The sequence below is a fragment of the Pseudophryne corroboree genome, chromosome 6, assembly GCF_028390025.1.
Source record: "Pseudophryne corroboree isolate aPseCor3 chromosome 6, aPseCor3.hap2, whole genome shotgun sequence".
In the NCBI taxonomy this organism is placed as follows: domain Eukaryota; kingdom Metazoa; phylum Chordata; class Amphibia; order Anura; family Myobatrachidae; genus Pseudophryne; species Pseudophryne corroboree.
The window spans coordinates 623,278,441-623,292,230 of record NC_086449.1 but is presented as its reverse complement, the minus strand read 5'-3'; the positions used below and the strand labels follow the sequence as shown (position 1 = coordinate 623,292,230).

Here is a 13,790-nt window from a genome sequence, read left to right as displayed (position 1 = left end):
GAAAAAACGCTACTGTTTCTGGGAAAAACGCGGGAGTGGCTGGAGAAACGGAGGAGTGTCTGGCCGAACGCTGGGTGTGTTTGTGACGTCAAACCAGGAACGACAAGCACTGAACTGATCGCAGATGCCGAGTAAGTGTGGAGCTACTCAGAAACTGCTAAGAAGTGTCTATTCGCTATTTTGCTAATCTTTCGTTCGCAATTTTGATAAGCTAAAATTCACTCCCAGTAGGCGGCGGCTTAGCGTGTGCAAAGCTGCTAAAAGCAGCTTGCGAGCGAACAACTCGGAATGACCCCCGATATATCAGCCAGTGTGTACCCAGCTTAAGACACACAAAAGTGGGTTGATTTAATTAGGAGCAATACTAACAATGTAGTGAACACATAGGGGGTAATTAAGGTCGCATCACAATTACCCCGTGTTGGCATCAGTGCACACGTGCAAGTTCCATTCTGCACGTGGCCGCCGAATGCGATCGGTCCGCAGTGGGTGTGAACGCTTTTGCCTGATTGACAGTTGGTTGCTTTTGCGGGGCAGGTGTGGGGTGGTGACGGACCGTTGTGGGGTAACGGGCGGCTGCGTTTTTGGGGTGGCTGCGTAACGTCACTCTCCAATGGGAAAAATGGCGGCTGACCAGCTGCCTTCGCAGCCTAGCTGTAGCTGCAGGGGGTCATCCACATTTGCTGCGGTTGCAACTGGTGGCCGCCAGTTATCATACTGGGCGGCCTTGCCCTGCAATGGGCGGCCCCCCCAGTATGCTACAGAAGAGATTGCAGATTCTGCTTTTTAACAGAATTTGTAATCCTTACTAAATAACCCAATAAGCCGCACTCCCGGTATCCCCAATTACAGACCCACCAAAATAGATCAACTCCCCTATGCAAGAAATACAGAAAACATGATATGCTGGTGTACTTTAGGACTAGGGTCACCCATCAACCATTAATAATATGATGGCAATGGTGTTTTCACCATTAATAGGTCACAACAAATTGTAGATACTGGTGGTGGTGGCTAACCCCTGAACGCATGCCAATGAGCAGGCCCATAGGAACCAGCAATGGTTTCTTACTGATTGTGGAAAATCAGCAACAAGCATCTCATCCCCCAGTGAGGGCTGGCCTGAGACACAGGAACACCGGCTCTGCCTCTAGTCTAAGGTGTTTATTCATGAACACTGCTCACATTGCACTGCGCACTACAGCACACAGCACAGCGCGCTTACTCCATGAATACAGGAACACACGCTTGTCAGTCACTGACTGAGGTGACAGCGACACCCCGGCCTGCAGCACGGGGAGCCAGCAACAATTCCAACGTGTACATTTCTAATACAATTCAAACTCAAAGACACAGCAGAAACAGAAGCGACAGCTTCGCGCATGCGTCCTGCAGGCGCCACTAGGAGTCGCTGGAGTCTCTCCCCACTCCCTGCCTTGCTGGTCCCGCCTATCCAGGAAACAGTCACCGCACTACCCGGAACCTGGCCTGACTGACGTGTCCATCAGCCAATAGCGCTGGAGATATGTCAGTCAGGTGGTCTGTGTGTGGGTGGAGCAGGCGTGAGGCTGTCGGTTGTTCCTGTAATGGCGGAACGCGGGGACCCCGATGTGGAGAGATACAATAGTGAGATCAGGTGGGTGCTGCCGGTTGCGGGTGTACGTGTGAGGGTGTACGACTGGCGGGCCCTGGTCACAGCACAGGCTGGGTGATGGTGCGGTGTTCGGCGTGCAACGCCCCCAGTGGGGCACATGTCTCGTTACTGGGGCCACTTTGTGTTAATACATATATGTACCATACTATTCCTTTAAACCGAGAGACTCATGGATTATACAGGTTCTGTGACCAGGAAAAGTGCAGGCTTGAAGTCAGCCAGCCATAGAACCTGTGCAATTCAGTAGTGTCCTGGTTCCAGGGGATAGTATGGTAAGTGTTCAAGACTCCCCCCAGCCCCCCCCCCCCCCCCCCTACAGGGGGAACGTGTCAGTGTGGTGATGGTAATGTACCATTGGGTTTACCTTCTGCCCAGCATCTATATACGTGCAGGCTTTGTGTCTGTACGTATGCGGGTTGTCCCACAGTGCCCTCCCACCTCCTGTTATAGTAAATAGAGTCAGGAGGAGGGGAGGGCCACACACAGCAGTAGTGTTGGGTTATGACTTTGTATTAGAATTAAACAAATATAAGTGCCGCGCAGAAGCACATGTGTAACGCAGCAATGTCTTCAATTGGGAATTGATCAATGTGTGCTGCACTACAGTGTGCTGCTTCTGCTTCTTAAGCTTTTGCTGATCTGTGTAATAGAAGTGGTTTGATCTTAGGTCTTTGTTTAAATAAAGGCTTTAATCATTGCTGAAGCTAGAACTTCTTTATTAATTAGTGCCATAGGAATCATCTGTAAGCATAGTTTGAAATGGTGCAACCTGACAATTGAGGACCTGGCAGACTATCGACTCCCAACTTCCCATCACTTTAGATGGGAAATCGGGCACGATACAACAGTTGTATTCCGCAAATGTAAACTTTTTTTCTTTTTTTTCTTCATGTATTGAAAATACTGTGAGCAGTAACACAAATACTGGACAGGTGCAATATCTCAACTGCAATTTAGAGTTGTGCGGGCACACGCACCCTTTGCAGCTTTAATCTTTTGGCATATCTTTTCTACCTGCAGCATTTTGCCTAAAACCAAATTGCACTTTTAACCTGGAAACTCTCAACTACAAGTGAGATCCAGGGTTAAAATGTAATAGCCTGTGAGTTGCAGGCTGTGCGGGACTTTGCGCTGGTCTACCATAATGTTTAAAGTGACAGTAGTTTACACAGCAAAACCATGTTGGCTTTGCCATGTAACTGATTGTACAAGTCTACCCGTATTTTTAAAGAGGCAGTCATTTACATGGCAAAGCCAACCTGGTTTTGCTGTGTAAATTACTGCCGCTTTAAACATTATGGTAGACTAGCGCAACTCACAGGCTATAACATTTCATTCCAGAATTTGTTTCCCGGACATGGCATTTAAGCCTATTAGCGGCAAGCTGGTTCGTCGGCTGTATTCTACACTTGTGGTATCTCCGGACTCACTGATTTCTGTTTGCATCCCACATGGTTTTGTACAAATACCCGAGAGTCTGGAGTGAGTTGTAGTGCCGACTCCCTCGTACCGAATAGGGTTTGACCCCTTCAGTCTCTTGTGGGGAGTTCAAAATTAATGTCAGTGACTGCAATTGAATAGACTTTAAAAATATTGCAGTATGTAGTAGTTGTTCAATAACCTATTTTACATTTTGAGGATAGCTAGTTTATCTCCCCCTTGGTATAGTATTTTTTATTAGTATTTTTTAGGCTATGGGGGATATCCATAGCAGTTGAACCTGTGTGTTTTCGGATGGAAAAAAAAATGTCTCCAATGTCTTAGTGGATACTGGGGAATAGCAGATTACCATGGGGTATCAGTGATCGCGCTGAGCCGAAAAAAAAGTGGGTCCCAGGGACCCCTCACTTTTAAAAATTGGGGTCCTACCTGTCCTTTTCTGGGTCCCATCGGAATGAAGGCTCTTATTAATCATATTAATTAAAATATAAAAACACACAGACTTGATTTGGACACTAAAAAGTGTTGCAAGGGGGAGGAGGGGGGTGACAATGCTGCTGCGCTGTGTAGCATACAGGACACCCTGCACCACAGCTGTAACTAGACTTTTTGGTGCCCACCAGCAGAAAGTGAATAGGTGCTCCTCCTCCCATACGCCAAAGCATGGAAGCAAGGACTGCGTGCCGAAGGCGTGCTGCTAAAAATTAGGGGCGTGGCTTCATGGAAAGGGTCGTGACCACATAATAGTGGCAATTCACATTGCGCCAGGCAGAGCACGTCATACACATTGCGCCAGGCAGAGCACGTCATACACATTGCGCCAGGCAGAGCACGTCATACACATTGCGCCAGGCAGAGCACGTCATACACATTGCGCCAGGCAGAGCACGTCATACACATTGCGCCAGGCAGAGCACGTCATACACATTGCGCCAGGCAGAGCACGTCATACACATTGCGCCAGGCAGAGCACGTCATACACTTTGTGCCAGGTAAAGCACTGGTCTGGATGGGCAGGGGGCAGCGAGATGGTGGTGGGGATGCAGGATCACTAAGAGGCCCTACACACTGGTCGATCTGACTGAAAGATACAAACGATCTCGTTCATTAATGAATGAGATACCGTTCATATCTTTCAGTGTGGAGGCACAAGCGATGAACGATGCGCGGCCCCGTGCTCGTTCATCGCTGGTGCCCCTTCGCTTGTGCATGCAGGCCAATATGGACGATCTCGTCCATATTTGCCTGCACTTCTATGGAGCCGGGTTACGGAGGGAGTGAAGGAACTTCATTCCCCCGTCACTGCCCCCCCGCCGTCGGGTCGGCTGTATCTGAAGTCGGGTGGCTCGGCGCGGATTGATAAATGTGTAGGGCCCTTAAGCAGTAGAAGGGAGTACACTGAAATGAATTAGGGGGCACTGTAATGGGACTGGCTGGTGGGTTTCTTGCTGAGGGGGCAGTGGGATGGGGGCAGGGGGCTAGTTGGGGGAGGGGAGACTGGGATGAGGGAGTCCATGAGATGGTGGTGGACACTATGAATGGGAAGGCACTGAGCAGGGTGGGAAGGTGGCAGTGATATAGGGGTGTGACACTGGGTTGGGGGGGGGGGGGGGGGAACAGTGTGTCTGGACTGATTGGGGGTTCTAGATGGGAGAGCAGTGAGATGGCACAGTGGACTGGTTGGGGAGAGAAGGGGGAAACGCTCTGCTGGCAGGGTCAGTAATGCTGGGGGACACTGGGCTGGAGAAGGGGCAGACACTGTGAAGGGAGCATTGGCATGCTGCTGTTTCTGCCTGGCCCTGCACACTGGCTCCAGCACCGCACACTCCTTCCCCAGTGTCCCAGCTCCCTACCTGCATCCTCAATTTCTGCACTGCAGGGATCTCCCCTGGTGGCGGGTCCGGCAAACTTCATCACTGCTGGGTAATGTCACCCGGCGGAGGCTCCGGCTCTGACACAGACTCCGGCTCTCTCGAACCCCCTCCCTCCCCGGAGAGACGCGCTGCGGCATCCCGTGGTCGGTGGCATGATTGTGTAGTCCCTCACTCCTCTCAGCAGGAGCGTGGTACTCTCTCTGTCCTCCCGCCCAGCAGAAGCAGCCGCCTGACGCGCACGTCTGACCAGTAACGTCCGAGCAAGCGCCAGAGTGCATCCCAGCGGAGCGTGTCGCCAGGGACCCTCCCATTATTAAACAGTGAGTCCCCATCCTCCATTTTGGAGTAAAATACGTGCTATAGCGCGTTTTTGCGAACACTGGGGTATAGATCAGGTCCGCTGGAGCCTGGCACTTTAAGAAATAAATAGTGTGTGCTGGCTCCTCTCCTCTATGCTCCTAGCAGATTTAGTTTAGAAAATGTGCCAGGTGCATTCTGTTGCTCTTCAGAGAGTTTTCTTCAGAAATTTATTTTAGTTTATTTTCAGGCACACTGGTTGGCAACCAGTCTGCCTGCGTCGTGGGTCTGCCTGCCTACTCCGCTGACAGGACACTGAGCTCCTGAGGTGATGTTTCTCACACTCCCAGAGTGTGAGCCCACGCCGGCAGCATGCCGCCACCCCTAACAGATGCCGAAGGTGCGTTGAGTACAGACATCGGGGTCCCGGATAGTGGGTCCCCGGTGAACATGGCATCATGAAAGGACAACAGTCACCCAGCTACGGGCTGCGGTGACCGCTGCATACCCTACACTGGCTATATATAGAAAAGGGGTTACACCTTTTTTTTCTTTCTACACAGAATGGAGTAAAAGCCAGTATAAAAAAAACCACAGGAACTGCTCGCCATTGAGGTGGCGTGGCTTCCCGGAGAGCGGGACCAGAGGCTGAAAGGTGCCGTATCATGCTGCTGAGTACAGACAGCATGCAGAGACTGCTCCTCCACAGAGCCACTAAATCACAATTGTACTTGTACAAAGGGCTTATAGTGATGAGGGGGAACCTATAGACGGGTTACACTACTGTGTGGTAAAAAAATAAATAAATAAATATATATAAATATAATTATACACCACCCCCCCTCTCCCCCCAGCGGAGCTTTGATCTGAGGTATTGTGTGCTGGTCCCAATCCTCTCTATGGGGCAGATGTATTAACCTGGAGAAGGCATAAGGTAGTGATAAACCAGTGATGAGTGTAAGGGGATAAATATACCAGCCAATCAGCTCCAATATGTAAATTAACAGGAGCACATTGGCTGGTGCGTTTATCACCTTGCTCTTTTCACTGGTTTATCACTTCCTTATGCCTTCTCCAGGTTAATACATTTGCCCATATGTCTCTCCATTCAGGGTTGTTTGGAATAATACCCCTTTTCCACTACCTAGCATGGGTCGCAGCCGGGAGCCTGACACAGCTGCGACCCCTGCTAGAGCCCCCTTCTACACTGCGCTCACCAACCCGGAATATTGCCGGGTTGTTGACGCAGCAGATCTCCCAGTGCCGACCTTCCATACACTGTGAACGGGAGTCGCGTCGGCACAGCTTCCGTTCACACTACACAGCTTACCGGGTTGAACACGTGTTCAACCTGGTAAGCTACCCGGGTAGGATTCCCGGATCACTTGATCCGGGAATTTGCAGGGGGGGCCGTTTCCACTAGAAAAAAACACGGGTAAATGCATGCCCCGCGCATTTATCCGTGTTTTTAGAGCTAGTGGAAAAAGGGTACTAGTGTGCTGTCTCTGTGTTTTCTGCTAAAAGCATGTCTGCAAATAAGTCTGTGTACTTCATGCAAGGAAGGCTAGGTTTACACTTTCCTCACAGGGGTCCCTAATGTGTACCCAAGGTCCACTACCTTCACAGGGTAGTGATATGCAGGAACCTGAGTGGATGGAATCATTTAGAACTATGATTACAAGTATAATTCAGAGTTGGCTATGGCTAAGCAAGAAAGGCAAACCCCTGTTGGTCTCTGAAATGCACTCTTCCACAGATGTTGCAGTCTGACTCAGATGCAGAGATGGACGAGGAAAATTCCCTGTCCCCAGGAGGTGAGGCCCTCATTTATGCTATTAGAGAGGTACTCCATATCCCACATAAGGAAGGAGAACCAGCAGAGGAATTGTTTTTAATATGAAACCAAAGTCCTCTGCAACCTTCCTGGTTTCTAAGGAATTAGACTCCCTGGCTAAGGCAGTGTGGATAAATCCTGACAAAATATTTATTACTCCTAAAAGGGTACCAAATTCATTTCCTTTCCCTGCAGAGGATAGGAAAATCTGGGGAAAAACCCGCCGACAGTGTACACCTCTGTATCCAGGCTGTCACATAAAATTGTACTACCTGTACCTGGGGCCTTTTCTCTCAAAGACCCAGCTGATCGCAAAATTGAAACCACTCTAAAATCAATTTATACTGCAACAGGTGTAGGCCAACGCCCTACCATAGTATGCTGCTGGATTTCTAGAGCCATGGTAAAATGGTCTGATGATATTCTGAAAGGGTTGCTTACACTACCTCAGGATGTGATATTTACATTACTACAACATTTCCAAGATGCTGCAAACTTTGAGTGAGGCTGTTAGGGAACTTAGTATCATTACTGGCCGTGCCACTGCTATGGCATGGCAATATCGGCTCGTAGAGCCCTGTGGCTGCGACAATGGTGAGCAGATGCTGATTCTAAAAAAGGGGTTGAGAACCTTCCTTTTACAGGTGATGCCTTGTTTGGTGAAGAGCTGAACAAGTGGATATCTCAGGCGACTGCAGGTGAATCTACATATCTGCCGTCTGCTACGCTACCTGCTAGACGTCCCTATCTCGGGCCCTCTCTGCAGTCCTTTCGGGTGGCCAGATTCAGAGGGAAAGCCAAAGGTGCCTCCAATGCTGCTAGAGGAACTTGTGGTAAGTCCCGTAAACCAGCTGCTGCTGGAACTTCGGACCAGGCCTCTGGATCCTGTTCCAGAAAGCCCTCTGCGTGACGGTGGGCCCCTACAGCAAGGTGACTTTCAGGTAGGTGCTCGCCTTCAACTCTCCGCCCGCATTTGGGCAGAGTCCTGCTGGGATCTTTGGGTGAGGGACCCAAGGATACCGGCTGGAATTCCAGGAACTCCCTCCTCTCAGATTCTTTAGGTCAGGCTTACCAGCTTCACCTGTAGCACTGGTTTCCTTGCAGGAGGCAGTGCAAGAATTGCTTTCTAAAGGAGTTACTGTTCCAGTACCTCCCCCGCTGCACACAAAGGGGTTTTACTCAAGTCTCTTTGTAGTCCCAAAGCCGGACGGCTCTGTATTGCTGATCTTGAACCTCAAATCCCTGAACCCTTATCTTCGAGTGTTCAAATTTGTGATGGAATCACTAAGAGCAGGTCTGGAGGAGGGGGAGTTTCTAGCGTCCCAATATGGCCCCTCACCAAGCGTTCCTCCGGTTCGCTGTACTGGACCAACATTTCCAGTTTCAGGCCTTACCCTTTGGTCTCTCCTCAGCCCCAAGGGTATTCACGAAAGTCATGGCAGAGATGATGCTACAATTGTGCATGGTGGGTATCAACTAGAGATGTGCGGGTTTGGTTTTACTAGGATTTACTCAGGGCTCGAAACGGCATCTTATTGGATCACAAATGTCACCCGTTTTGGATAGCCAATAAGCAGAACCCGAAATACCCGAGTAAAACCGAACCCGCACATCTCTAGTATCAACATAATCCTGTACCTGGACGATCTCCTGATGAAGGCGGTGTCCCGGGAACAGCTGCTGCACAGCATCGACTTAATTACTCGTCTGCTTACGGACCACAGATGGATCCTCAATTTCGAGAAATCTCGCCTGGAACCATCTCAGAAAATTCAGTTCCTGGGAATAATACTGGATACAGTGTCTCAGAAGGTTTACCCTCCAAAGGACAAGGCTTTGACTATTCAGTCTATGGTCCGCTCGGTACTGAAACCACGCGAGATCTCAATTCATCTTTGCATTCGCTTGCTGGGTATGATGTTGGCCGCCTAAGAGGCAATACGGTACGGCAGTTTCCATGCACGGCCATTTCAACTGGATCTGTTGGACAAATGTTTGGAATCTCACCTGCACATGCACCAGCATATAACCCTGTCGCCAAAAGCAAGGATATCCTTTCTGTGGTGGCTACAAGTCTCCCATCTTGTGGAAGGTCGGCGTTTCAATACCCAGTCCTGGACTCCGTTAACAATGCATGTCAGCCTCCGTGGTTGGGGGCTGTGATCCAAGGGGTGCAGTTCCAGGGGACATAGTCGTTTCAGGAATCTGCTCTTCCAATCACCGTCCTGGAACTCAGAGGACTTTACAATGCTCTCCTACAGGCCTCATGTCTCCTTCGGTGTCAGGCCATCCAGGTGCAGTCGGACAACGCCATGGCAGTAGCGTAAATCAACCGACACAGAGGATTTAGAAACCAGGCCGCAATGCAAGAGGTGTCAAGAATACTCCTCTGGGCAGAAGCCAACGCAAGGGCCATCTCAGCCATTTACATTCCAGGAGTGGACAACTGGGAAGCGGACTTCCTACGCATGCACGACCTCCATCCGTGGGAATGGGTCCTACACCCTCGGGTGTTTCAAAATCTTAATCACTGGTGGGGTTGTCCAGAAATAGACCTGATGGCTTCTCGTCTCAACAAGAAGCTCCGTCGTAACTGTCCCAGAACAAGGGGCCCACAGGCGTTAACGGTAGACGCTCTGACAACGCAGTGGATTTACCAGTTTGTTTACCTGTGTCCTCCAATTTCTCTCATTCCAAGAGTTCTAAAAAGGCTGAAAAAGGAAAGAGTTCAGGCAATTCTCACTGCCGGTTTGTCCTCGACGGGCCTGGTGTGCGGACCTCTTGACCTTGTCTCTGGAGGAGCCCTGGCCTCTGCCGCTTCTCAAGGACCTTCTTCAACAAGGACCGTTTTGTATATCCAGATTTACAGCAGCTACGTTTGACAGCTCGAAAGTTGAGAGGGAGATTTTATCCAGAAAGGGTCTCCTATCCAAGGTTGTTTTCAAATATGATCAAGGCCCATAAGGTGGTTACATCCAATCCTTTCCACCGTCTTTGGAAGACATGTTTCTTGGTGTGATGGTAGGAAATATTCCCCTGTGGAATTTTGTCTGGGCAGTTTCTACTGTTCCTGCAGGCAGGCGTGGATAAAGGCCTACGATTAGGCTCTATCTTCTTCCAGAAACAACTGGCGGTACTTCCTGAAGTACAGACTTTTCAAAAGGGGGTTATGCACATTCAACCTCCCTTTGCCCCTCCCACGGCTCCGTGGGATCTCAATGTGGTCTTGACTTTTCTCCAGTCGGACTGGTTTGAACCCTTGCATAGGGTAGACTTGAAATATCTAACGTGGAAGACAGTCATTTTGCTGGCCTTAGCCTCTGCAAGATGTGTGTCAGAATGGGGGGCCTTATCCTGTAAGAGCCTGTACTTGATATTTCATTAGAATAGGGCAGAGCTCGCCCACAGTTTTTGCCAAAGGTAGTGTCAGCCCTTCAGGTGCTCAACCAATTGTGGTTCCAGTTTTCTCTTGCTTCGTTGCTCCAAAGTCCCTGGATGTGGTGAGGGCTTTGAGGATTACACCACATGGACTGCTCGTCACAGGAAGTCTGACTCGCTGTTTGTCCTTTATGATCCTACTAAAATTGTTTGCCCTGCCTCTGAGCAATTCATTGCTCATTCTACTATTCCCCAGTATCCACTAGGATGTTAGAGAATATAGGAATTTAATACCTACCCGTAATTCCTTTTCTCGTAGTCCGTAGTGGATACTGGGTGTTCACCTCAGTGCTTTGTTTTCCCGCTTACCTGGTTGTATGTGTTCTTGGTTGGGTTTGCTTTTGCTTTCCCTGTTCCATGTTGGATAGCGGCGTTATCCTTCTATAGTTAGCGTTGCTTTCCTCTGCTATCGCTGTTGTTGTTGTGTGATGGTTCGTTACCTCAACGCTTTGTGTTTATATCCTTCTCTCAAAGTATGTCCGTCTACTCGGGCACAGATTCCTGGACTGAGTCTGCTAGGAGGGGCATAGAGGGGAGAAGCCAGCACGCACTATTGATTTCTTGTCATGTCACCACCAATGTCACCAACCCGGCAATTTTCTGGGTTGGTGCAGCCAGTCTGAAAGGGGTCTCAAGCGAGTCGGACCCATGTAAAAGTCCCAGGTGCGACTCGCTTTAGCAATTTGAAAGCGGTATCACTATAACAGCAGAATATATTAATTTCTTGATTTTAAGGGGGGGGAAAAGTATGTCTCGTAAACATTGTAACAATATTGTACTATGAAGTAAATACAATTATTAGGCCAGTGAATCTGCGTTTGACATTCGGTTTTAAGTAACATTGTACGGACTTTCCAGGTGTTATACCATTGACCCTAATTCATTTAACTAAGACTGAACAGCAAATGCTTGGAAAATGACAATGGTGGTGCAAACATTGGTTTTATTGTGAAAAGCATTATAAATGCAAGAAATTGTGTTTAATGGTAATGTTTAACCCTTTTAGTCAATATCATCCCAAATACTGTATTTAGTATTTTGTAATTTATTTATTTTTTAGACAGGAACCACAGCAAGATAGTTTTGTAGTAATTCTAACTAAGTGATAACAAATCTATGACTCACTAAGCATACGGTTATATTGTTATTACACACCTATGAAATGTTTGTTTATATGTTTTAACAGTATTTTTTCTTTTATTGTTTTTAAAATGTGTTAGCTTGTAATGAGTTGTCTTATACATTTAGGGAACACACTGCTGCCTGTGCTGAATATCATTACCAAATCGTGCTGTGTGGATCGGATATGGTAGTATCTGGATACGTTTATGTGACTGGCGGTCACAATACCGACGCCGGGATCCTGACGCCTGAAAATCCCGCCGGTCGGCCTGCCGACAAACATGGACTATTCCCACTCGAGGATGTCCACGACACCCATAGAGTGGGAATAGAACCTGTGATGAGCGCAGCGAGTCACCGAGCCCGCAAGGGGCTTCATTGCACTCGCCCCCCACTCTCCCGTCGGCAAACAAACAGCCGGGATCCCCGCGTTGGTATTGTGACCGGCAGTCTCCTATACCAGACACACAATATACACTAATCATTTCTGTGTTCTCTTAGGGCTGCTACAAAATAACAATTCTGATAAGATCAGACAGCTTTCATAAAAAAAAAGCACACAGCCACAGCTGTGAGGTGCTGCACACAAATCAGTAAAATTAGTTGTGCATAGGTAGAAAACTAATGGGTCCTACGCGCTTGGCGATTTGGGCGATGTTACAGAGTGGCTGAGTTTTAGCATACACATTGGACGATATGACATTACATACATCGATATCGTCCAAATTGGCTTGCATTTTTAAATGATCGATTGCGCATTGTTCATCGTTGTTGCATACACACTGAAAGATATGACCGATTTTATCTGTAATTTTTGAACAGCATTGTTCATAGCTTTCAAAGATGTTGCCAAGCGTGTAGGGCCCTTAAGAGTAACTAAAGGGCATATCTATGGTGTATAGTGTTATTTCCCCCCTTAAAATCTGTAGAATTTCAGTTTCTGTATAATTTTATGAATTGTTGCTATGTTCTTATAGCCTCATGTAGGAGATTTCGCAGTCCTCTCATGCAGAAGGCCAATTAGCGCTGCAGAACGCATCCCCATTATTATCAAGCTAAGCTTTTCGGAGTTTGGCCCCATTCGTTTACACCATCTTAAGATGCCTTAAGCCTGTGGAGGTGTACTCGCAGGAGAGGGCTTCTGATCCCCTACGGCAGCCTCCATTTTGCGGCGGAAACTGATGCTGTGCCCGGTTCCCCTGAAGGAGTATTTCACTCTTCCATAATGCCAGGGAAGTAACTAGCAGGGACAATAGTTATCGCTGTCCCTGCAAGTTCCATTTCATGCATAGTGGGGATATTTTCATATAAAATGCAAACATCCTTCACAATACGGATTGTTAATGATTGCGGCTTCACTGCGCTTACCAGTACATATGCCCCTAAACCTGAAACAGATACTTTGTAGGTTAAAATGTGTATTTCTCTAACGTCCTAGTGGATGCTGGGGACTCCGTCAGGACCATGGGGAATAGCGGCTCCGCAGGAGACAGGGCACAAAAGCAAGCTTTTAGGATCACATGGTGTGTACTGGCTCCTCCCCCTATGACCCTCCTCCAAGCCTCAGTTAGGTTTTTGTGCCCGGCCGAGAAGGGTGCAATCTAGGTGGCTCTCTTAAAGAGTTACTTAGAAAAAGTTTTTAGGTTCTTTATTTTCAGTGAGTCCTGCTGGCAACAGGCTCACTGCATCGAGGGACTTAGGGGAGAGATTTTCAACTCACCTGCGTGCAGGATGGATTGGATTCTTAGGCTACTGGACATAGCTCCAGAGGGAGTCGGAACACAGGGCTCGCCCTGGGGTTCGTCCCGGAGCCGCGCCGCCGACCCCCCTTGCAGACGCTGAAGATGAAGAGGTCCGGAACCAGGCGGCAGAAGACTCAGTCTTCATCAGGTAGCGCACAGCACTGCAGCTGTGCGCCATTGTTGTCAGCACACTTCACACAGCGGTCACGGAGGGTGCAGGGCGCTGGGGGGGGCGCCCTGGGCAGCAATGTATAATACCTGTATGGCGAAAAATACATCACATATAGCCCTTGAGGCTATATGGATGTATTTAACCCCTGCCAGATATCTAAAACTCCGGAGAAGCCCACCGAAAAGGGGGCGGGGCCTATTCTCCTCAGCACACAGCG

General features: G+C 48.7%; 1 protein-coding gene across 3 annotated transcripts in view; it reads left to right on the top strand.

The window, feature by feature from the left end:
- Positions 1 to 1,499: 1,499 nt before the first annotated feature.
- The window catches only part of TCERG1 (transcription elongation regulator 1), a 239,577-nt gene continuing 227,286 nt past the window's right edge, over positions 1,500 to 13,790 (top strand). For 2 of the 3 annotated variants that reach the window (XM_063928109.1, XM_063928106.1), the window contains exon 1: positions 1,500 to 1,636. In XM_063928109.1, coding sequence (XP_063784179.1) covers positions 1,587 to 1,636 — 50 coding nt within the window. In that variant the 5' untranslated portion in view covers positions 1,500 to 1,586. The remainder of the gene's footprint in view (positions 1,637 to 13,790) is intronic. The other variant, XM_063928107.1, reaches the window with a different exon arrangement.